Source organism: Phyllostomus discolor, chromosome 11, assembly GCF_004126475.2.
Source record: "Phyllostomus discolor isolate MPI-MPIP mPhyDis1 chromosome 11, mPhyDis1.pri.v3, whole genome shotgun sequence".
Taxonomy (NCBI): domain Eukaryota; kingdom Metazoa; phylum Chordata; class Mammalia; order Chiroptera; family Phyllostomidae; genus Phyllostomus; species Phyllostomus discolor.
In genome coordinates this window covers 86,765,685-86,789,072 of record NC_040913.2, presented here as the reverse complement: position 1 = coordinate 86,789,072, position 23,388 = coordinate 86,765,685, and the positions used below count along the sequence as shown (strand labels likewise).

At 55.8% G+C, this 23,388-nt stretch overlaps 1 protein-coding gene across 2 annotated transcripts in view; it reads right to left on the bottom strand.

Annotated features, from left to right (window-relative positions):
• The window catches only part of IRF2 (interferon regulatory factor 2), a 75,898-nt gene that overhangs the window by 19,360 nt on the left and 33,150 nt on the right, over positions 1-23,388 (bottom strand). For both annotated transcript variants that reach the window (XM_028526845.2, XM_036011765.1), the window contains exons 2-6: positions 16,972-17,067; positions 11,371-11,470; positions 9,944-10,120; positions 9,590-9,636; positions 812-929 (exon numbers count right to left, since the gene is read on the bottom strand). In XM_028526845.2, coding sequence (XP_028382646.1) covers positions 812-929; positions 9,590-9,636; positions 9,944-10,120; positions 11,371-11,470; positions 16,972-17,058 — 529 coding nt within the window. In that variant the 5' untranslated portion in view covers positions 17,059-17,067. The remainder of the gene's footprint in view (positions 1-811; positions 930-9,589; positions 9,637-9,943; positions 10,121-11,370; positions 11,471-16,971; positions 17,068-23,388) is intronic.

The window sequence follows — 23,388 nt, the reverse complement described above, 5'->3', positions numbered from 1 at the left end:
CCTCCGGCCTGCAAAGGCCCCCTTGCCCTCCCCTGCCCCCCTCCCCAGGGGAACCGCTTGCGGCCACCGTGCGGAGTCACACTGCCTTCCTTCTGGTCCTCCACGCCAGCCCCACGCCGCCCCTCCTCACCCACCCGGCTTCAGGGGCAACACCATCCCCTGGAGACTCCTGGACCCAGTCCCTGGTTCTCTCTCTCTCTCTCGTCCCCGTTCTCCTCCTGGGCAGCCGTAGCTACCTGCGGCTTTGTTTCCTGTCTCCCCCGTGAAACTGGGAACCGGCTGCCGGCTCCCCGACCTCGTCCCTGCTCCCAGTCCCGAGCCTGGCACAGTGAGGGTGCCCAAGAGTTGGTGCGACCGAAGCGTGCCCTTCGGCAACAGGCCTCTGTGCCTCAGTTTCCCCCTCTGGAGATGGGCACCGTCGTGGCGGCGGATCTGCCAGGAGCAGGTGCTCAGGGATGGTCTCCCCTCTCCTTGCTCCCAAGTTAAATGAATAACTTTGCCCACGTGAGCCCTCGCTGAAAGGGTGAGAGGGGCTAATCATTAGCCACTGGGGAAATAAAACCGTTTGGTCCCCTTGGACTCGCCGTCACCCTTGGCCTATTTTCTTGAGGCTGAGCCAGCGGGGTTCCGTGATCCGATCCTCGGAGACCTCTTATTGTTCTACCCTGGAATCTGGGGGCCGGAACACGCAGTCTCAGATGGCTCCAAGACCCCCTCCCACTGAGCGTGTCGTTCCAAACCGCGTTCCACGAATCCGGGGCCCCAGAGGGCCGCTCATGCGCATAGAAAATGAGATGTCAAAACAGTTTACCTATGATGTTCACCGTACTATCCACTTCACTTTTTATAGCTGAAGTCAGGACCGCATACTCGGGAGAAACATCACTTACTCCATTACTAAGCCCCAAAGATGACTCAACTGGTTCTTGCTAGGAAGAAGAAAAGAAAAAAGAATTGAGAATACTTCCTTTTCCCTCCCTTTCCTCAGCTTCAACTCTATCCTCTGCCTCCTCCTTTCTCTAAGGCCAGGGTCACCCCCTCCTTCTGCGTCGCGTTCCTCCTCCGAGGACGCGGTACCAGCGCACCCGCCTGCCTTTCGGATGTGGTCCCACCTGCACACGGCGGTCTGGGCCCAGCAGAGCTGCATGGCTGTCTGGGGCAGGGGTGTCACAGTCATTTCCACCGGGGGGCCACAGCAGCCTCGAGGTTGCCTTTCAGAGTGCCGACTGTCATTTCAACTCCTTAACAGTTAAGGAGTAGTTACATGTATACAGCCCTGAAATTTCGGCCCTTTGAAGGCAACTGTGAGGCTGATGGGACCCCCCCACCCCCGTGAAGATGAGTGTGACACCGCTGATCTGTATCGAGTGCCTTGTGCCTGGTTTCCAAGTTGTCCTTCTCAGAGGGAGGGAGTGCTCCCAAGGGCCGGCTCCTGGCTCTCTCTCGGCGGCGGGAGACCTGCCATGTCTTTTACGATGATTTCTGAGGAAGAGCTCTTCCCTGCATTTCTGAGGAAAGCTGTCTCAACCCCTGGCCCAAGCAAGGACTGGAACCCGGGGGACGCTGCGGATGACTTCTTCTCAGACCCGGTCTGCCCTGGACTCTGGCCACTGGAGCCTCCTGCCCCGGGCAGGCGGCTGGTAACTCGGGCCAGACGCACAGCCGAAGGCTCCCTCCCCTGATGCGGTCCAGTCGAGAGACCCGCACCCACAGCTTCACGGAGACGCCTCCTAAGGGCCCGAGCGTCCCACGCAGCTCCAGGGGCTGCACGTGCATACTACGGAACAGTGAGGCAGCCTTCCTCTCCTTACCCAGGCCTCTCAGGCCTGCTGTATGCGTGCGCACCCTAACCCCCCTGTCTCGGAGAGTGACAGCCAGCCAACCCCGGGAGCCCCGGCCCCGGGGTGCGTGGTGACTTCCCACAGTCTGCAAAACTGCCCTTGGGTCCCAGACAGCGATCGAGCCAGACAAGGAAAGAGCCACACAGGACAACGCCTTTGGGAAGCCAAAACGGAGAGGAGGGTGCAGGAGCGGAACGAACACAAGACGAAAGCATAGCGTCGTGTGAGGCCGGCGTGGCTGTGCTTGGGAAATCCAGGGTGCTGAACACCTCTGAGGCACGCGGGGCATTTCTACCAGCTTGTTTGTGCGCTGCTTGGGATCAATGACGAACCTCCCCACCCAAAGTGACTTAGGGAGTCACACAGCGAAGGAGGGGGATGTCCTCCTCCTTCCTGATCCCACCTGGCAGGTTCCTACTACCACCACAGCTGTAGTATGTTCAAAGACACCACTGCACCGGAACAGCTCAGTTCTAAAACTGGACAGAAGAAAGCACGCAAGGCGTGGTTGACCAGATGTACCGAAGGGCGTCCATCTAAGGAAGGGCCCAGGACAGCCTCGCCAGGCAGAATCGCTCCCTCTTCCCCCTGCAGCCCCTCCCATCCTCCCTTCCAGAACAAGGTCCAGATAAGAAGTCTGGCCCTGGCTGGTGTAGCTCAGTGGACTGAGCGCGGGCTGCGAACCAAAGTGTCGCAGGTTCGATTCCCAGTCAGGGCACATGCCTGGGTTGCAGGCCATGACCCCCAGCAACCGCACACTGATGTTCCTCTCTCTCTCTCTTTCTGTCTCCCTCCCTTCCCTCTCTAAAAATAAATAAATAAAATAGTTAAAAAAAAGTTTTTTAAAAAACAGTCTGTCCTTTCTGGGGAAAAAAACTCACTGGCTGGTGACTTGAGTCACCATCTTTTCTCTCCCCTCAGAGCCAAACTTCCAAACAAGTACCTGCCTTCCCCCCTTCGCCCCACCACCCTGGTTAGAGGCTGCGGCCTCGCTGCCTCTCCACTCGAGGATTCAAGCGTCGGGCTCCCTGCGGCTTGGGCGGGGGGTGCAGGGAAGGACAGGCCTGGCTTTGCAGCCACACGGGCCTGGGCGCAAAGCCTGGCCCCTCCACCTCTCACTGGTTCAGGACTTCACTTAACCTCTTCAGCCTCTCTCAGGGCCTGCAGGGCAGCTGTCAACGGAGGGGACGCCAGGGCCGATGTCATAAAGACGAGATACGGAGACCGAACGAGATAAACACGCACCTGGCACTCATAAAAAAACATGCTCGCTGTTATGTACCGCCGCCAATAAAGCTCTGCCTGCCCCCACTCACTGGCCTTTCCCCAGGGCCCTTTCCCACGATGCCGGACTCGGACGCCCAGCGGGAAGACCTGCACGCTGCCCCCCCGACGAGATGACCACCTGAGGGGCTGCAGGCCCCACCTTTCCAATGGCACCTTCCTCCTCCCCGGTTCCCTCGATGGCTGTGCCCTCACACGTCCCTTCCCAACCACACCCCGTGCTTCACTCACTTCTGTTTCCTCAGGTCCCTCAAAAGCAACTACAGAACATGCGAAGGAATTATAGAAAGAACTGCCCATTTTTATGGGCTTCTTTTGCTACTGTTTACTCGCTCAGCTTCTAGGTTTCTCATACAAGCAATGAGCCAGTCAGACGTGCATATACTTAACGACCTAAATTCTTCTGACTTCTCAATGGGAGACCTCTCCGAGTTTCACAGGATCTATAGTATAATTAGTGGCAAGTGGCACATTTTATCACTTTACGCTTCAGCAAACTGTGACTCAGAGACAGAATTAATCTCCCAAGGTCACACTCCTTGTAGCCTGAAGAGACACTGGAGCTACACTCCGTCTTTGACCCTGAAACACAGTCCGGTTCCAGGAGCTTTCCACCGCCCCAAGGAGCCCGCGCGCGTCCCGCAGTGAGTCCAGCAGAGACGGGGACAGACCGCGTCCAGCACCGCTCCCTCGTGCGCCCCTCCCCGAGCCCTGCCCCGCGTCCAGAACGGAACGGCAGAGTCCACTGGTGGAGACTGGGTGCGACTACCCTCCTCCCGCCCCCACGTCAGAAACAGCCTGTCCACTTCAAAGCCCCCAGTGTGACCAGCTCACTGGTACAACACTCTGGAAGGACATGCAGTGAGCTGCCCGGGAGCCGGACCCGGGCCCCCCCGGCACGGTCTCCATCCGGGGTGCAGGACAGCAGGGTCCTCACTATGCTCGGTCGGAAGCTGTGGAATGAGTGGCACAGGAGTATCGAAACCCAAACTCTCTCTCTTTCTCTGCACATAAAGCGAGGAACCCAGAGTAAAGACAGGCCGTACGGCTCCGTACGGAACATGTGTTCAGAGACCCTGCAGGTCTCGAATGGCCTTGGTCCACAGCGCCTCCCGGCCCTCTCCGCGCCCACTCTGCCCTGCCCCTGCGTGACGCACCACCACCAACCGGGCCTGGTCCACCCTGAGCCGGCCTCCTCTCCCTGCTCCCTCTCTGACTTCAGGCACGGGCTCTTCTCTGAATCGAGCCGTCCTGGCTTCCAGCCCTCTCGGCTCGCCCCACAGAAAACCAAAAGGAAAAGACGGCACTTGGGTTCAAGGTCCTCCCGGTGCATTAACTCTGCCAAACACTTACGCCCGACAACGTGTTTTCTCATTGTGACATCCAAGGTGTGGTCTACAGTTTAAGGGGTTTTTGAAGACAGCAAACCAGCACCCGCAAGAGTTTGGGGGCAGGGCAGCCTCTCTCACCCTCTAAAATAATGCCCCTTCGGCTGGTTTCCAAGCCACGCACGCTTGGGTCACGGGACAGCAAGCTCCAAGCCCATTCTGTGTCATCCCTGTGCCACCGGTTTTTGTCTAGATGTCCCCTCCCTGAAGCCAGATATAATGGCCATAAGCCCATTTCCCACCCCGCCCACCCCCCGAGTACCCCAGTTCATCTCTGCAAAGCCAGTCTCCTTGAAGCCACATTGAAGAGGATCTCTAGGGCTCTCACTAACAAACATTTCAAGCTGACACCTGGGCTTCATAAAAGGAGGTCAGGGGAGGCACACTGGTGCCTGCGGAGGCTACGAGACCTCTCCGAACAGGAGCTCTAGTAAAACACGCAGAAGCCTCCTGCCTGGTCCTAGGAACCCCTCCCCCTTCTCCCCTTCCTTCCCGGGAACTGGATTGTCTGCATTCTCGTCCTCCGCAGTCTCACTGCAACTTCCCCTTTGACCTCTCTCTCCTCTTGGCTCGCTTGTCTCCTCGCCTTCTCCCCGTCTCTGTCTTCATCTCATTTGCAAGGCCTCTGCCGGCATCCTTGAGTGCATGACCACACACCTGTCCACCGGTCGGGCATTCGCTCTGGGGGCTCTCTGGCGTTGCGAACTCAGCACGTTCCAAGCTAAACTCGCCCTTCCCCACAAAACATGCGCCATTCCCAGCAAGCCCCTCCCTGAGGGCTGGAAACGCGGGGCCACCCGCTGACCACCCTTCCTGCCCAGCCCACCTGGCGCCCTTCTCATCTCAGCTCCTTCACGCAGCGTCTCCCGCCCCGTTCCTGCCGAGCTCCACGAGAAACCCCAGCCTCCAACACCCACCTCCTCACGCTCCACATCTCCCCCCAGGAGCCCGGCTGCTGCCCCTTGCTTCACAACCCCCCACCCCCCACCCAGAGGTTATCCAGCCGACCGGTTTTCACACTGTGCTCTGAGCAGTCGCCTTCTCACGAAGGTTTAAAAAATTGAGGACCTCTTGCCACCAAGGAAGGGACGGCTCTGGTATCTGCCCTGACAGTCGGCGGTCCTCCAGCTTATCTTGGGACAGGGACAAGGAGCTATTGTTTTCTAACCTGGCTACAATCACTATTAGAACCAACCGCTCTGTTAGGGAGTTCCGCTCAACCACTATGCGCTCTCTGTGCCATCTGCCCAGAGGTCTGCACGCACAACTATCACACCAGGCCTCCTCCGGACCCAGTGACTCCAGCGGCCCTCCTAGATTCTACTCTCCACCATCACACCCATTCTTTGATCTGAAAACTCTTCATCATTTCAAAGCATGCACCTCTCCTCTGCAAACAATCCTCGGAGGCAGGAGTATTCATTTCTGATCCTCGCTACCTCTGTGGCTCTGCTTCCCATTGCTCCCTCCCACCAACCCCTGTTGTGACGAAGCCAGTTTCCTGACTCACCCCCGGAAGACCGAACAGCAACTCAGAGCCCCAGGCCCTCGTGCAGGATGCTCCCCCGGCCCTGGAGAATGGGCTCCATTTTTTTCATTCAATCCATCCCCTGGGGCCTGGCTCAGACCCGGCAGCCCGGGAGCGGCTGGGAGGCCCTGAGCATGGTGACAGACCGTAGGTTCTGGGGCTGGGCTCGTCTGGGCTAAAACTCCAGCTCCACAAAGCAGCGCAACCTTGGGACAACCACTCAGCCTTTCTTTGCCTCCGTCCCCTCACGTGCAGGAGAGAGACGACCTGCCCACCGCGGGGGGCAGCAAATGAGATGATAATTTGAGCCTGGCCCTTGGCAGAGGCCCCCAAATGTCAGCTGCCACACCTGTGTTTTGCTCGTCTCTGTCCTCATTGATCTTGACACGGTGGCACCTTTGAAACACATCTATGCATTGGGAATGTCCAGTCCAGTGTCTGCTCACTATGGTGTTCCTGCCTTTTGCTTCCTTCCTCTGCTTCCTCCACTGTAACTTCCTTGGTTACCCCCGAGCAGGAGGGCCGAGGGAGAACGGCTCCCCGAGGATGCAGGTGGCGCTCACGGGGGGAGTGGCTAGGCAGCGTGGGGAAGCAGCCAGGGCAGCATCTCCGCTCCTGCGACGTGGCCGAGGGGCCGCGGGCCTCCCTGTCTCCGGGGGGCCGTCTGCTGGGAGGACACACGGCAGGGAGACCAGATGCTGTGTGACCCCAGAACGATGCTGACTGTCAGTCTGCACACTCGCAACACCCTCTGCTTTTCCAAGCCTCAGCCCAACTTGAACTGGCCGAGGGCTGGGAAGGGCCTGCTTCCAAGGCCGATTTCACACCTCGTCCGTCACCACACACAAGCCAGACTCCCTCGGTGGGAGAGACCCGCCTGGCACACCCGGCAGCAGACTCGCACAGCATGCGTGCACTCTGGGCTTAGCTGTTCTCGCATCCGACAAAGGTAACGTCCTGCTAGCTCAGGACGGATGAGGCCCTGCGATCACACGATTCCGGACTCCCCGGAGAGTGAGCTTTGGAAACACCCCACAGAAGCAGTGAGAGAACACGATGGCATCGGTGGTCAGCAGCCACGGAACCTGGGAGGCCCTTGTCCACGTGCCACTGCAGGACCCAAGCCCGCAGATTTTGGTTCAAAAGGTGAAATCACCTGCCTCCTGCTGAGGGAACAATGTCCCCTTCAGAGGCCAGTTTCCGGCGTTAGCCATGCTTTCATCGTTCCAGGAGACGTCACAGCGTGCACTGGGCCGGGGTGGAACTTGACCCGCACGGCTGCGCCTGAGGGGGGCCTGTCACTTGCTGTCTGAGCGCCTAAGGCCGAGGCTCCCCCAGGGCTGTGCCCTCCACAGCCTGTTCACCTGAGTGGCCACGTGGAGACACTGCCACGGCTGACGTGACCGCAGTGTCCTGCACTGAGGAGGACACCACGTGTCGGCTAGTCTAGGATGCACCTGCCCACATCCCTGAAACAGGATGTGCCTTACAACCAACCACTTGTGCGTCGCGGTTTCGTCGGAAGCAGGTTTTCTCGTTTGGGGGGATGCACAGGCTAACGCTGAGAGGCGAGCGTCTGCCACTCCCTTATTATCTCTCCACGAACTCCCTCCTGACATGTGAGACCCCCTCCTGCCCCACGTGCTGTGTTCGTTTATGCTTCTGCTGGGCCAACACACGCTCAGGCACGTGTGCGGCGGTCACACACGCAGGGACCACCCGTTCCGGACCCGGCACTGCACGGGACGCAGCGGGAAGCAGGACCTGGTCACCCTGCAGATCACGGCAAATTCTTCCACATCACACACTGGTGGGGAAGCTGCACTTTTCCGACTGAACCACACTGCTCAAAACTCCACGCTTTGGGAGACTTGCTACAACAAATACCTACATGTTTTGAACTGCAAGAAAAAAATAATTTTTTTTTAAAGCGAGGCAGGGGGGACCGGCACATTACAAAGCACCGGAGAGACACACCTGCCCAGCACCAGCGTGCGCCTGACGTGCGTCCCCATTCCAGCGAACAGACGGCACGGAAACTCTGACGCTGGCGAGACAAGGGCCGATCTGCCCACCGGACACTCGATGACACTGGGGAGTTAAAGGCTGCCCGTTTTTGAAAGATCTATGCCGAAATATTCATGGAAGACATGGCAGGATGTCTGGAATTTGTCTCAAAATGTTGAGCTCAACCACGCAACATTGTTTGCAGAGGTCAAAAACCATTAATACTGAGGCTGGGGTGGCGGCCTACGGGATACATTTCACTCATCTCTCCCCTCCCTGAGTGCATAAAACTTTTCTACGATAAAAAGTTACAACAAAAGTGGGCCTTCCTACGTTGCTAAATTTAGAGTAAGTCAGAAACTAAAAATGCCGAAAATGAAACTGGGGGTATGGCTGTTACAATGCGCTGCCTAAAATATTTTTTTTCCGTTCTAGAGATAAGTATGCCTGAAACATTAACTGTTTACCTAAGTTTTCCCTCCAACTCTACCTCCACAAGTCTAACTTTGTATCTGAAGCAAGTTTTTAAACATTTTTTCCTCCTAGATTGACACGCTGGTTTATTTTTGTAAACCCTGAGCTGTCTCAGGCAGTTTGGTTTTTTCCTCGGGTCAACAGCTGACTCTAGATTAGAAATCAGGACCCTTGGCATCTCCTTCAAGTTCAGTTCTAAGTAACGGCGTGACCTTGGCCACGTGACCCACAGACTTTGGGTCCACGTCACTCAACTCCCTCGAGCCTCAGTTTCTCCATCCGCCAACAGAGTGCATCGGACCTGACGGTCTAGGGGTCTGGGGCCGCAGGGTCTGCCCCCCGCCTGGTAGCTGAAGCTCGTCCTCCGTTTTGCTCGGGACCGCTGCCTGTCCTCTGCTCGTTAGCAAGGGCTACCCAACCTGCACACAAACATGCTCGCGCCGAAGGGGATCTCAGACCTCGCAGCCTCCTGAGAAGCTCACACACACACACACACACACGCACACGCACACCCCGGTGGAAAACCCTGGGGGAGGCCGCTCTCACAGTGGAGCAGGAAAAATCTCCCGAGACCCCCACGCTAACGCAGTGTTTGACCTCAACTAGGTCCCCCACCTAAGGGCCTGGCACGGACCGTGTCCATAACACACAGGTAACCCATTCTAAAACAAGGAAATAATATAGTTCATGCAGTACTTTAAAACACACCTAATAGCCCGAAAATGTACTTCGTGTTATCAGCTAGTGGCTGGCTGCTGGAGCTGAGGTGGTCCTACGTGAGTGACGAGCAGGAGGAGACTTGAGAGACAGACTCAGCTCCGTGTGAACCTGGGGCTCACTCACACATTTGTCAGTGAGACCGGGTGCAGCGGGGGCACGTGCCCATGTGTCTGCAAGTGGGGGCAGGCCAACGAGGAGACGTGTAAAGCACACAGAGCACAACGGCAGCGGAAGCAAGGCCAGGTACTTCCCAGGGGTCACAGTACTTGTTGTGTTTAGGAAACAGAACAGGAATTACTAACACGGCCCCGAGTTTGGCCCTGCTCCCTGAGCAGCCCAAGGATTACCTTGATGTGCTTAACTCGGTCCTCCTTTTCCGTCTTCGGCTTCTTTCCTGTGGCGACAGAAAACAGTTCGGGGTTAATCCGTGAAGAGCACAACAGAGAAACAATTTCCCCTGGGCTAAAAAGGCTTTCTAAAACTCTCCGGGAACCTGGCGAACCTGGACACGCCTGCATCCGTCCAAGGCCGAAATTCCAAATGTGTCACCGCCTTTGGTGACCTGCGGGTCACTGTCCCCAGCCAGGCAAGGGCAGAATTATCATCCACGGGGTGAACCACAGACACAGAAACAAACCCCCAAAAGTGCTACAAGATACATTAAGTGGTCGTCGGGTCGGTCGGCAAATCCCTTTATCTACCTTTCTTAGAAGGCCGCTCGGATAAGGGCAACATCCGGTAGACGCGGAAGGCATTATTCCCCTTCTTTATACTTTTATCCTTGACTTCTTCTATGTCGGGCAGGGAGTTCATGGCACACCGGAAGTTCGCCTTCCATGTTTTGGGATCAGGCTTATCTACTCCTGGCTGATGCTTTCCTAAGAAAACAGCCAAAAGAACTGAGGTTAGGGGGAAGTGGGGCGGGGGAAGGAGACAGACACAGAGCAAACATTTCTGGAAACACAGGCTGGCTCGCTGGCTCGCTGGCTGAGCAGCAGAGACTCTCAGCCCCAGGCTGTGCCTGCAGCGGCCGACGCCGCGGCGTGCCCGGGACTGAGCAGGCTCCTGGGATGTGGGAAAGTTTTATTTTAGGATCTGGACAGTTGCGGGCAAACGGGTACACGCTGGTCACTCTGACTTTGCCAGAACAGCTTGAGAAAAAAAATTAATAATGGGAGAAGAATGGGGAATCCGTGTAAAGTACCAGAGGAGGCTGGGAGACTGGGAGGCCAGGGAGCACAGGTCACTGGGTGTCTCTTTGTCATGTGAGAAACGTTAAGTAGGAAGTCCGCTCCTGTAAATAGCTCCCGACTTACATTTTGTTGTCGGTAAATAAACTGTTGACTACCCTTTGGGGAGGCAAGTTGAACCCAAGCGCACAGCTGCAGAACAGAGAAGTTCTTGGTCACCCCGGCACGCACCTGGGGAACTTAGACAGAAATTCGCACCACAGGAAATGTACGGGCCGGGTTTCTGGGGGGGCGGGTGGACCCTCACTTCTGGGGGATAAAGCCTGACCCCCGTGTCCTGGACGTGCCTGGGGACAGCTGACAGGTGTTCTGGAGCTGTCTTCACGAGACCACGACCCAGGAGGCGCGATGTATGTAGTACACAAAAATAAACACCACAGTGTACAGCTGAAACTTGCCGAGAGAGGAGAACTTCAGGGTTCCCGGTAAAAAACCTCCCGATGAAAAGGAAAAGCTGTGAGGCCGTGAGTGGGCGCATCCCCTCGAGGGGCTGCATCTCTTCACAAGGACCACTCGGGTCAAATCATGCCTTTCAACATCGTACAATCTTACTTATCCATTATACCACAATTGGTTTTTTAATGTTTAAAAGATTTTAGTTATTTGTTTGTTTGTTTGGAGGGAGAGGGGAGGCAGGGAGAAAGAGAGGGAGAGGCACATCGATGCGAGAGAGAGAAGCTGATCCACTGCCTCTCACAGGTGCACGCGCCCTGATGAGACCACGCCCACCACCCGGGCACGTGCTCTGACCGGGAATCGATCCGGCGGCCCCTCACTCGGCGGAAGGACACCCGGCCCGCTGAGCCGGGAGGAGGCATGAAAGCAACAACGGAAAAGCAGCAGTGCCGCCTCCGCCGACGGCGCAGGGGTGCCGGTACCTGTGTGGATCGCCCAGTTCCTGAAGAGCGGTGCGTCCTTCTCCACGTCCCACCCGTGTCGAGCTGCGTGCATCCAGGGGATCTGAAAAATCTTCTTCTCCTGGGGGGGAAAAAAAAAGTAAGTGAGAACTGTAGCCATGGCTTTCAGGGCGCCGTTGAGGAGGGCCCCTAAGTTCTAGCAGGGAGGATTCCCACTAAGTATCACTGGGCCTGTTGTGCTGCCACGGTAAAACCTACTGTAAACCAGCCCACTTCCCCAATGGACCCCAAGTCTTGACCTTCGACCTGGCTGAGACTCAGAGTCGTGCAGCGTCCGGCAGAGCGGGACTGCAGCCCGAGGCCCCAGGGGATGATTTGGGACCTTCCATCGTGTCGGGTTATCTGTGTCCCCTCTTCTCGGAAGAACCGCAGACAGCGGGCCCTGACTGACACGTCTCATGCTCATTCTTATCACTTATCTCCATCGTTTGGTACAGAGAAACTCCAGCCGCCTCAGTAAATCAAAAAGTAGGCAACTCTCCAAAATACCCATTTGTGCTGCGAAAGGGAAGTTGGGGCCAGGAAGCCACGGTCACAGAGACCCAAGCATCCCCGGGGCGTGGGTAGCCCCGGAAGCAGGAGACCCTGCCTCGTGTTCTGGCCTCCGTGTGTCCACTGCCCTGCGGGCGACGGCAAGCAGTGCAAAGACGGTCAGCGATGCAGCAGGGACACTCTGTCTGCAGAGCAAAGCCGCTCCATAAAACGCATCTTCTGTCCGGCCTTTCCGACTCCGTCACAGCCCGAGAGGCCACTCAGAATCGCTCCGGTGAACCCCGGCAGACATGTGACGTGACATGGCAACTGGTGCTTCGGAAACGAGCTCACACGCGTGGTAAAACCACACAGGGGTAACGTGGTTCCACCGGCAGCGCCGGCAGTCACCTCGGTCCCGGCACCCGCCATGTGGCTGCACGTGCTCGCACGGTCTCTTCTGTCTTATGTCACGACCGCGTGAGCTGCGTCTGTGTTGTCACTCCCACTTCGCAGCTGAAGACGCGGAGGCACAGGCCGGAGTTTCTCAGCAGAGGCACACGGGGCAAAAAGTGTCGGAATTCCAGAGCGAGGCCGGGCGAGCCCGCCTTCCCTCATCCATCACAGCACGCCTTGTCCCCGGAGTTCGGATGTACACGATGTTCAGGTTCTTGACGGATCTGCTGACCTGGATTCTATGGTGACGGACGCCCAGGAAAATGTACACTTTCAAAGCCTTCCAGCTCACTCTGACCGTTCCCAGGCCCGGGGAGGTGCCTGCGCCCCAGCCCTGGGGAGGGCGGGAAACGGCTGGTGGGGACTTCCCGCAGGCAGGCCGGTCGGTGCAAGGCAGAGGGGGCCCCGGCCGGACCAACGGGGCTCGGGGGCCCCTGCACAGAACCAGCCACAAAGCCTGAACGGAGAGTATTTCAGGACATTTGCGAGTTCCCCAAAATGCGCTGAAAGGGAAAATTCTGCTGTGCCTAGAACTCCGTAAGCAAAGGAGAACTGAAAGCAAGAGGCTCTCCGTGGACGCCGCCCTGTTCCCTCTGCATCACCCACCGGCTCCGCGGCTCTGGGGGGGTCGGCCGTTTTCAAAAGAGCAGCCCTCCGAGGGGGGCTGAGGGCAGCTTCATTTCTGATGCAGACGAAACCGGAGAGGAAATCGCCCATCGCTGTTTTTGATGTTCGAGTGAAAAGTGAGGAATGGTGAGAACGCGCTTATTTCCGTGAAAGAACTGTCCCCTGGGGAGCGCAGCCCGAGCCTGAAGGTTTGTGCTTCCAGGGTCAGGCCCTGGAAGAACCGGCTGCTGCGCTGTGTTCTAGGACACAGGAGGTCCGGGCGCCACCGCCGGAAACTGGTGAGACGCACAGCCGACTGCGACAAACAGATCTTCCTCCGAGTGTCTGCACGCAGGCAGGCTGTGCACACACGCCAGCTCACCTCGTGTCCCGGAGACCTCGCCAACGTCACGCAGCTACAAACGTGCTACCTGAACTGGGCAGATTTCCACCACGGACCCTCCTGGAACGGGCAAGGGACCCGAGAAGACCGAATACAGGGCCAGTGGGCACGTAGAGAGATGCTCAGCACTGGAATCGCCAGGGACATGCAGAGCAAAGCAGTGACAAGGTTCCATTTCATACCCACTAGGATGGCTAGCATCAAAAAAATGATAATAACAAGTGCTGGTGATGATGTGGAGAAACTGGAACCCCCATACGGTGCTGGTGGGAATGGGAAATGGGGCACCGGCTGTGGGACACAATTTGGCTGCTACTCAAAAAGTTAAACACAGAGTTACCACACAACCCAATAATTTCACTCTCGGATATGTGCCTGAAAAATTACGAGCAGGCGTTCCAACAAATACCTTGCATGAGAGTTCAGAGCAACACTAACAGATAAAGGAAACGTTGTCTATGTATAAAATGAAATAGTATTCAGTGTGCTGATACATATATGCTACAACATGGATAGACCTTATAGATACTGTGCTAAGTGAAAGAAGCCAGAAACCAATTCCATGTCACGTGGTTCCATTTAGGTGAAGTGCCCGGTCTAGGCAAATCCACAGACCCAGAGAGCAGGCTCGTGGTGGCCATGAACAAGGGGAAGGAAATGAAAAGTGGGCCCTTGATGAAAATAATGTTTCCTCTTCGGTGATGAGGGAGTTTGGAGTTAGATAATGGTGATGGTTACCTCACATTGTGAATGTCCTGAGTGCCACTGAATTGTACAGTTCAACATGGTAAAAAAACCCACAAAAACCCAAAACCTGCATGGAACTGTTAACTCGTTTTTGATACAGAAAAAAAAGAGAGAGAGAAAGAAACCACTAATGAACGAATCCCACACATATTTTTTTAAAAGGTCATGTTGAAAGGTAAAGGTGACATTCATTTCACAACCAGAAGAGGTTCTGACCAGTAGACATTCTGGCCGCAGGTCACTGTGTCCCCTGGGACGGTGAGGGCGCTGCTCTGCATCTGTGTGGACTGTGACACTGGCGCGCACCCTCAGAAGCCTCCCACGTGCCCGGCGTGCACACAGAAGGAAGGACTCACGTGCCTGAGTCCACCCACACTGGCACCCAAGGGCGGGAAGGACAGGTAAGCGCTGTCTGAGTCGAGAGGAACACTGCAGATGACCTTGGGCAACGCAGAACCAGCACGCCTCGGCCCCGAGTGGAAACCGAGTCTCTTACCTCTCTCCACCCCTTCTCTCCCCAATACTTACGGGACGTTCCCATTTCATTTGCTATTTTTGTTTGAATTCCTTACCCTGTTCCCAGGTGGCCTGATATGTACCCACGCACGAGCCTGCTTTCAGGGAAGAGGAGGGGAAGGCCTGGACCTGGCCGCTGACCTCCTGTGCCTGGCGAGTGGCCTGGCCGGGCCCAGGCAGACCTCCGCGGCGGGAGCGGAGCCCTGAAAACCAGCGTGGGCACCGATCGGGGCTGTGGGAGACACAGCGACCAGACGTGGCTGCCTCCTCCCCTCCCCTAGAGGTGGCCCAGGACAGTCACGGGCCAGCATCTGGGCAAAACCAGAACGGACCCGGTCCCTTCAATAAGCCAAGGGCAAGAAGGCCAGAAAGGGGGGCGGGTTCTATCCACAACCTGCATAGACTCCGAGTCACAGCCACCAAACACAGCTGTCTCGGGCCGTCTCCAGATTCTCACTGAAGAGATGAATTGAGGGAAGATACCTAGGGAATACGCGAGGCACCTTGAGTATGAAAGGGGTAGTGGTGGTATTGAGAACTTAGGACTCATTTTTCTGATTGGCACAGTATCATAAAAACTTGAGAAAACGTCAGGCCTTATAGGTGTACACGGTCAGGGAGTTGCTCTAAAATATCACACACATGCACGCACACGCACACACACAAAAAGGCACAAAATGTTGATAATGGCTAAATCCAGACAAGAATTTGCTACACTACGCTTTCTGGTCCTGAGGCTGTTCAAAGGAACTGTGCCTATTTGCAAACGCTCACAATGAAAAGCAGGCGGCCCCGGCCAAGGCCCCGTTCAGGCGCTAGTTACAACGCTGCTTTGACTAATTGCCTCACTGGTCCTTCCGAGGAATCCAAAGGACCCGTGTCATCACCACCTTGCTCCCAGTTTATTCAAAATAGGAGAAAGCTGGAAACAAATATATTCAAATCCAATACCATTTTTACATGAAAAATAGGTGAAAAAACAAACAAGGTCACAGAAGGAAAAGGAGCAAGAAGAAATCAGATGGGAGCGATATCTGAAGTGATCCAAAGAAGCCAGAAGCGATAGTAGTTTTTAAAAAATCAAGTTGCAGCCCTGGCTGGCGTAGCTCAGTGGATTGAGCTCGGGCTGGGAACCAAAGTGTCCCAGGTTCGATTCCCAGCCAGGGTACATTCCTGGGTTGCAGGCCATAACCCCCAGCAACCGCACATTGATCTCTCTCTCTCTCTCTCTCTCTCTCTACCCCCCCACTCCCTTCCTTCCCTCCCTAAAAATAAATAAATAAAATAAAATAAATTTTAAAAAAATCAAGTTGCAATAACCAGCCCGCTTGTTAGAAGCGGCCACAATCCGGCTCTGAGCTCCCAGCACGGGATACAAAGATCAGGCCCGACTGGCGACGTGATTCATTGTGTCCTTCAGATTAAAGATGAGGGGGAGGGAGAAGAGGAAAATGACCTTTGCTCAGAAGAACTGCTACATTCCTGGCAGTGGGGGAGAAAACTCCCTACGGCCCTTGGAAGGGAGGCACAATCTGTTACATTTAGCTGCTTTTCTACAATGCAGCTACATAATTTCAGGTGTTCTTTAACCTTAGGGATACTGTCTTCCTCATGCACCCCTACCAGGAAGGACCCACGAAACTGAGAGGCTGAGGCGGATGAAGGAGTGTTTATGTTACTCGGGGATGGGGAGGGATGATACCATGTTTCCTCTTCAGGACAGGCCGGCACACAAACAAGGATTCCCAGTAAAGATAAGGAGAAGACACTTTGAAATCACGATGCTGTACACCTGAAACTACAATCATACTGAAATTCAACTGTAATTCAAAGATAAAAAGAAAAATGAAAAAAAAATTTAAGAGAAAACTTTTTAAAAAGACAAAATTTTCTTCAAAAAAAAAAAAAAGAATATTGGAAAACCGTCCGTGCGCCCTGCTCCCAACATAAAACCCTAGGGCCTCCGTGTCCGCCGACCCTACAAAGCCAGGAGGGGCAAGCAGGCATTTAGAGAAAAGGAAGAGGGTAAGAAAAACACAGCGAGACGCTTCCCATACACAGTCATCCAAAACACCGACGGTGAGCTGACACCGTAAGTCAGCAGTGGGCTACGGCCCGAGATGATGATGAAAATCTCTATACAGTAACTACCTTCTTCCCATCATTTTTGCTCGGCTGATTTTTGGGTGGGGGGGCAATTAACAAATGGAAGATTTTGAACACAGAACAATTTTACTTTTGGAGATCCACATGCACGTGCTTTACAAGGATCTCTCTCTCTCCCTCTCTCTCTCTCCCTCTCTCTCTCTCTCTCTCACACACGCGCGCACACACACACACACACACACACACATCACACTCACCTTGTTCAGCCACTTCAGCCCGGGTATCGTGTTGGAGTTTATCTGTTCCTCCAGCCACGGGCGCATGCGCATCCTTTCCACTGGCATGGTGCCCCTCTGCGGAGAGAAGGTCAAGGTCAGGCACTGAGGTCGCTGACGGTCCTGCCCACACTGCGGAGTCCTACACCGCGGCCGGCCGACCCTCTTCTCCCCGACCCCTCCCTCCTCACCACACAGCGGAGGTGCCCGTGGGGGCTGGGGCGGGGGCACTGGAGGGGCTCTGCCCCCAAGCCGTCTGCCCCCGTTTGAGCAGCCAGTGTCGGTGGGGGCAGCACCACCGCTGGAGCCTGAGTCTGCTCTCAGCAGCCAGCGAGCGTCCCAGGGACTGTGGCTGGACTGGCAGGAACTCGGCTACCCCCAGGGCCCAGCCGCCTTCCAGGGACCAGCCGCCTTCCAGGGACCAGCCGCCTTCCAGGGACCTTGCCTAAAGCTAGGCCTTACCCCTCCCAAACAGCCTGTGTTTACAGCAAACACCCCCACCGCCTCAGGCGCTCGGAGCGCCAGCACTCTGCAACACCTCCCGCAGGTGGGATCCTCCCGGGGGCCAGGGCGGGCAGTGCGAACCACTGCGGGAGAGGTGTGCTATGTAACCAATTCATTCCCTGGGGTGTCTGTGTTACAGAAATGCACCGAACCCCCAAGAGTGCCACTTTCAAGCTCTAGAGAAATCACTTTGCTGGGGTGCAAGTTCCCGCACCAAATCGCACCCCTCTTAGGTCACCTGCTCTGGGGGCTCACCAGCAGCCTGCTCTGACTCAGCCTCGTTCTCAGGTGAATGCACACTCTCCTTCTCCCCCCCCCCCCACCCCTGCCCCAGGGACCTTTCCTTCCCTGCCACCAGCCCTGCCACCAGCCCGACAGCCTCCTCCTCCCTTTTCCTCTGACTCACTTTCCCCCTGAAAACTGTTTCACGGGCGAAACACCTTTTCTCGACCGGCTCACATCACGCTCGTCCCTCCTTCTAGATATATTCTAGAGCAGTCTTTCCCGCCCCTCAGAATAGATCCGGAGTAGTACAATCCCTAACAAAGTGTACTGTCCACTGCTTATCTTCCTCCTATTTACACAAAAACTTCAACTGCATGCGTATTCGAAAGCCAGGATGACGCCAGCCAACTCGAGCCTCCACACTACAGGGCTTTGTGGACAGCATGACGTCACCCTCTGTCTACCCTTAGCTGTCTCTTCTTTCTTTTACTCATTTCCTCTGGGGGGGGTGGGGGGAGGAAGAGCTCTGAAAATGCTATTCAGATGAGGGCTGTTTCGGTTTGGGCTCGGAGGATCAGTCTCATTAACTCCCTCTTCCAGCTCGCAAAGGACTCCGTCCCTCCCCTCCCCTGCCCCCGGCCCACCCCGAAAGCGTCACTGAACAAAAGCGTCACTGAGAGAACCACATGGGGCCCTTCGCCCATCGGGCCTACGTCAGTTCCAGAACTGAATTCTAGAGCCCGCCTTCCCCTCGCACATGTCTCCCGGTTCCGACGTGCTCACGGCTGCAGAGGCCTCCTCCCCTCTCTCCCGGCCTCGCCCCTTCCCACCCACCCTCCTGGGCCCAGCTGCTACCCTCCTCCGCAGGGCTGGCCAGACCACGCCAGCCTGGAGGAACCCCTCCTCCTCCTCCGGCTCCCACAAGACTCGGTGAGCTTACACGCTTGCTCCCTTGAAATCCAAACACGGCTTTAGGGAAGCCCTTGTAAGTTGTCTTTATCCTGAACTAACGCCTGCCTTCATGATACACTTCTGGCTGTGGACATGCTCCCTCCCTGACCAAAGGGAAGCTCTCTGAGAACAGGAACTCCACCTCCTGCAGGTGTTTCTAGGATCCCACAGAGCCCAAACGCTGCCCTCCGCCCCAGAGACGGTCCATACGGGAACTGGGCCAGTTCTGGAGATCAGCCGCAGCGGGCTGCCATCGCAGGCGGGCTCCGCCCGCCCCTCCGCTGACGAGTGGAACTTCGAGGGCAGTCCGAAAGGACCTGGAGTGGCCACAGGGAGTCCCACATCACAGCTGCCCTTGGGGGTTCCCAAGCTGTTCCACTCATTCATCCATCCACCTATCCCAAAGCCATGTACTAAGAAACACACTCCAGGAGCAGGAAGAGGTGAGACATTCCCTGCCACCTAGGAAGCCCTGGCCCCATGGAAGATGGGAAAGGAGAGAATCACCACCCCACACAAACAGCCCTGTCTGTCCACAGAATGACAAGGAGCGACCGCTGAGCTCTGGGAGCACTGGGAAGGCTGGCCACCGAAGGCTCCCCCAGGTGACTGACCACCAGAAGGGCTCTGCCCAGCAGGGTGATGACCACCAGCCCCGTCTCAACATCTCAAGGCCCAGAGAGGGGACGGGTAGGTCCGGAGCAGCGAAGAAGGTGGAGGGAGGAGCAGGAGGAGTGGCCACACGACCCGCGGAGCTGGCAGGGACCACGACCATCCCGGTCTCCCTACACTTAGCACCGTGCACCACAGCAGGGATGTGGGAATGGCCCTGCTTCCGATGCGTTGTTACAATCGTAAGATATTCCCCCTGTACCTTTTTCACAAATGACCCATTTAGGAAAAAATGGTCACCTGAAATATTTCAAAAACTTTTGTCTTTAAAACAAGAGCTTACGTGAGGAGTTACAGTCAACTGCATTATTGGCGGATGCCATGTTCCCAAAGTCGCCTGCTCACTAAAATTTATTGGTAACAAACACCCCCACCAATACTTGGGGTGCTTTTGTGTCATCAGCAGACACGCACAGAGAAGGGAAAACTTTGGGTCATCCAGCACACAGGTGCCCAGCCACAGTCCCACAAGGTGACATTCTGCCTGATGTCAGGTCACAGTATAAACACGTGTCCTTTTCAGTGTCTAGTTCATGCGACACTAGTTCTCACTTTTCTGCTCTGTGTGGTGACGTCACTGTTTAAGACGACCCGCGAGAACAGTGGGTCCGAGGTGCGGGCCCGTGTCCCTGAGCGCAAGAAGGCCATGTGTCACGCGCCTTCCGGAGAAAACGTGTGCAGCGGGCGTGAGCCACGGTGTCGTTGGCTGTGAGTTCAATGTCACTGAATCGCCCGTGATGAAATACGCAGGTTTGAGGGAGAACAGGTAAAACACAATCACTGGCTGGTGGGTGACAGTGCCGCGAAGAGAGGCTCCCAGGAACCTAGTGTCCTTGTCGGACGAGGAAAACCTGGGCAGAGACCCACACAGGAAGTGCCGGCTGAAGACACACACAAAGAGGGACGAGGGCCAAGTGAGGTCAGAGGCAGAGACCGGAGTGACGCTGGAGACGCAGGAAGGGTCCTCCCCAGAGGCCTCAGAGCGGGAACAGCCCTACCAACACTTCGGTTTGGACCTCTGACCTCCAGAACCGCCCAGAGAACCAACTTCTGTTGTCATGGCAGCCTACAGAAACGAGCACAGAAGGCACCCTGCGTCAGGTGACGGACGGGGCCCCAACCGAGACCACATACAGGTGGGGGCATCCCAAGGTCGTGGGGAGGAGGGGCAGACACGGCTAAGGCCCTGGGGCAGGAGCACCCGCTGCCAGAGGCATCGGGAACAGGGAGCCAGAGCCGGCAGGCCCTGCAGGGCCCCGAGGACCACGTCGAGGAGGCTGTCTGACACCCCAAGGCTAAAGAGGAAGCTGGAAACGTCTGTGAATGAAAGAGAGGGTGGGTTTCGATCACAATAAAGGTAAGCATCTCTGTTCACAAGTCTCCACCGTTCAGGAAGCCCGGGTCAGCCTCGCCGTGAACAAGCGCCAAGGTCCGTGGTCTACACGGAGGAGCGAGGCTGTAGACCAACGTGTATTGTTACGAGTCACCTGGCCCTTCTGTGCAGAGGCCGGCCCCCCGGGCAGACAGGCCTCCTTAGGGTCAGCGTCCGATCTGGCCGCGTCACCCACGTGCTGGCCCAGCCCCTGCACGCACGCATGCTGCGCTTTCCAACCACGATGCAGCTCAGCCAGGCCTGACACTGTGTCACTTACCGACCGAAGGGCTAGGAAATCACACGTGCAAAGTCGGTTCTCCGCCTTCAGTCAGGGCTGCCGCTGATTATAAGCAGACTTTTAGGGAGAGCAGATACAGCAAGTAGCTTATCAGAAAAGGGAGACTCTGATATAAAGGATTCGCTTATTTGAGATTCTTTTTTTTTTTTTAACAGCCAGGACACCCCTGCTGATACACAAGCAGAAGCCAACCCTTTTCCATGAAGGCACTTCCTCCGTTTCACTGGACTTCACAGCGAATCCCCCCTCCCTCCCAGAGCAGGGAAGGAGCCGCCGGTGGTCCGGGCATGGGACACCGTGGACACACCGCAGACAAAGGGTGCAGCCTGACACAGACTGCTCGAGATGATCAGAATCTGAGTACGAGCTACTAGCTCTGCGAAAAGCAAGCCAAGGGAGAATTCCACATGGAGCCTAGCCAGTGCCAGAAGCTCATCATCTAGTTTGGCGCTGAAAGCACATGTCCAGAGATTGGAATGACATCCACAGAGGGCCAAGGGGCCGGGTGCCCAGCGTGCGGAGCGAAGAGGCTTCCTCGGCCTGTGTTCTCCAGTTTCCACCGATGACATTCACAATGACAGATTGGTGTTCTTTCTAGGAGGCAAGGTTCTCAGAGGCACCAATGCCCCGGCCACACGAAACCTGAGCGAAGTTGGAGAAGGCATCGAACTGGGTAGAAAAGACACAGAGGACCTACATACACTAGAAACCAGGGCACATCTGCTCCAGTCCTGACTTGGCCATCACCATGGCGTGTCCTCAGCCGGTCACTAAACCTTCCTAGTCCACACTTCGGTCATCTAGAAAAACAAGAGGCTTCATAAAGATGCTTTCGGAGGTCACCTAAGGTTCTAGGGATCCTTTCGTCACATGGAGGCTCATTATCCGATCGGTCTTTCCTGTGAGCTTTGAATCTTGCGCACGGTGTTGCTTTTCAAAGCGAAACGCTAAAACTTTATGATTCTATAAATCTAACACACGAAGGATCTGCCCTCCAGCCTGACAAAAGGCACTTTCGAAAATCAGCTACCATCACACCTGTGGGTTCGGGGGTTGGGATCATCATCACAACCACGGCGTGTGCTATAAACCAACTCAGCACATGGCGGCTACTCAGAACATTACTGGCATCAGGGCTGCTGCTGCGTACAGACAGGCAAGTGGGTGGCTGTGATTCTCCGGGTGTGACTCACGTCTCCCGTAAAGCTGAATGGGGGCACTAACAGTGATCTTGAATTGTAACCTAAAACGCTGACTGAGGCTTGGATCTTGGTATAGTAACAGCAATGGCTACAAAGAATTGGGTGCCTCTATATGCTAGGCATTAAAGCCAGGGTCTTCTAGGAGCTTTTCATTGAACTCTTACAGCCCCGAGAGGCAGGAACTTAGGGAGCCCGACTCTCATTTGGGCTTGTCTGAAATGCCCAGCTCAGAAACCCTCTGTTCGCCTCCCTTTAGGAAGCGGTCAGTGTGGCCCTTCCACTGTCCTCACTGAGCCTTGCCTAACCTCCTCTCTACTTTGCCGACCACTGACATGTTAATCCTCCCAAGATACCTCTGAAAGCAAGTTAACGTTCTGTTCAAGGGACTTCCAAACGTCCCTGCGGGATTTAAGGCGACGAAACCCTTGGGTGAGTGAGAGAGGGATGCTCCTGGTCCAACCCAGGAGCCTCACAACGACTACTCCACAGAAACAATGGAAGGCGGAAGATGGTGGAAAGATGTGTTTACAGTAAGTACTGCGAGAGAGTAACTGCTACTCCAAAATTTGATATTCAGCCCCGGCTGGTGTAGCTCAGTGGATTGAGCACAGGCTGCGAACCAAAGTGTCGCAGGTTCCATTCCCAGTCAGGGCACATGCCTGGGTTGCAGGCCACAGCCCCCAGCAACCGCACATTGATGTTTCCTCTCTCTCTCTCTTTCTCCCTCCCTTCCCTCTCTAAAAATAAATAAATAAAATCTTTAAAAAAAAAAGAAAATTTGATATTCAGAGAATATCTCCTTCACGAATGAAGAGGAAATAAAGGCATCAAAGGAAACCTCAGGGAATCTCCCACCAGTAGCCCTACAGCTCCTCAGTGGAGGTCATGCTCCCGGGGTCACAGGAGAAAGGTCAAAACTGGGCGTGAGTGAGGGCGAAAGTCGGGTCACCAGGACACTGAACACGGGGCTACAGCCTGAGTCTGTGCCGCAGAAGCTACTCCAGCAGTGTTTGGCCCCACCACTCGCCACTGCGCCCTCTGTTACAAATAAACCCTCGAGGGTTCTCGTCGCCTACGGGCCCTCCCTACACAGCCACGGGCCCGCCCCTCTGACCCGCCTGCACAAAAAGGCTGCCCTCCCGCCAGAAGCTAGCCGAGGTCTGTTTTCACCC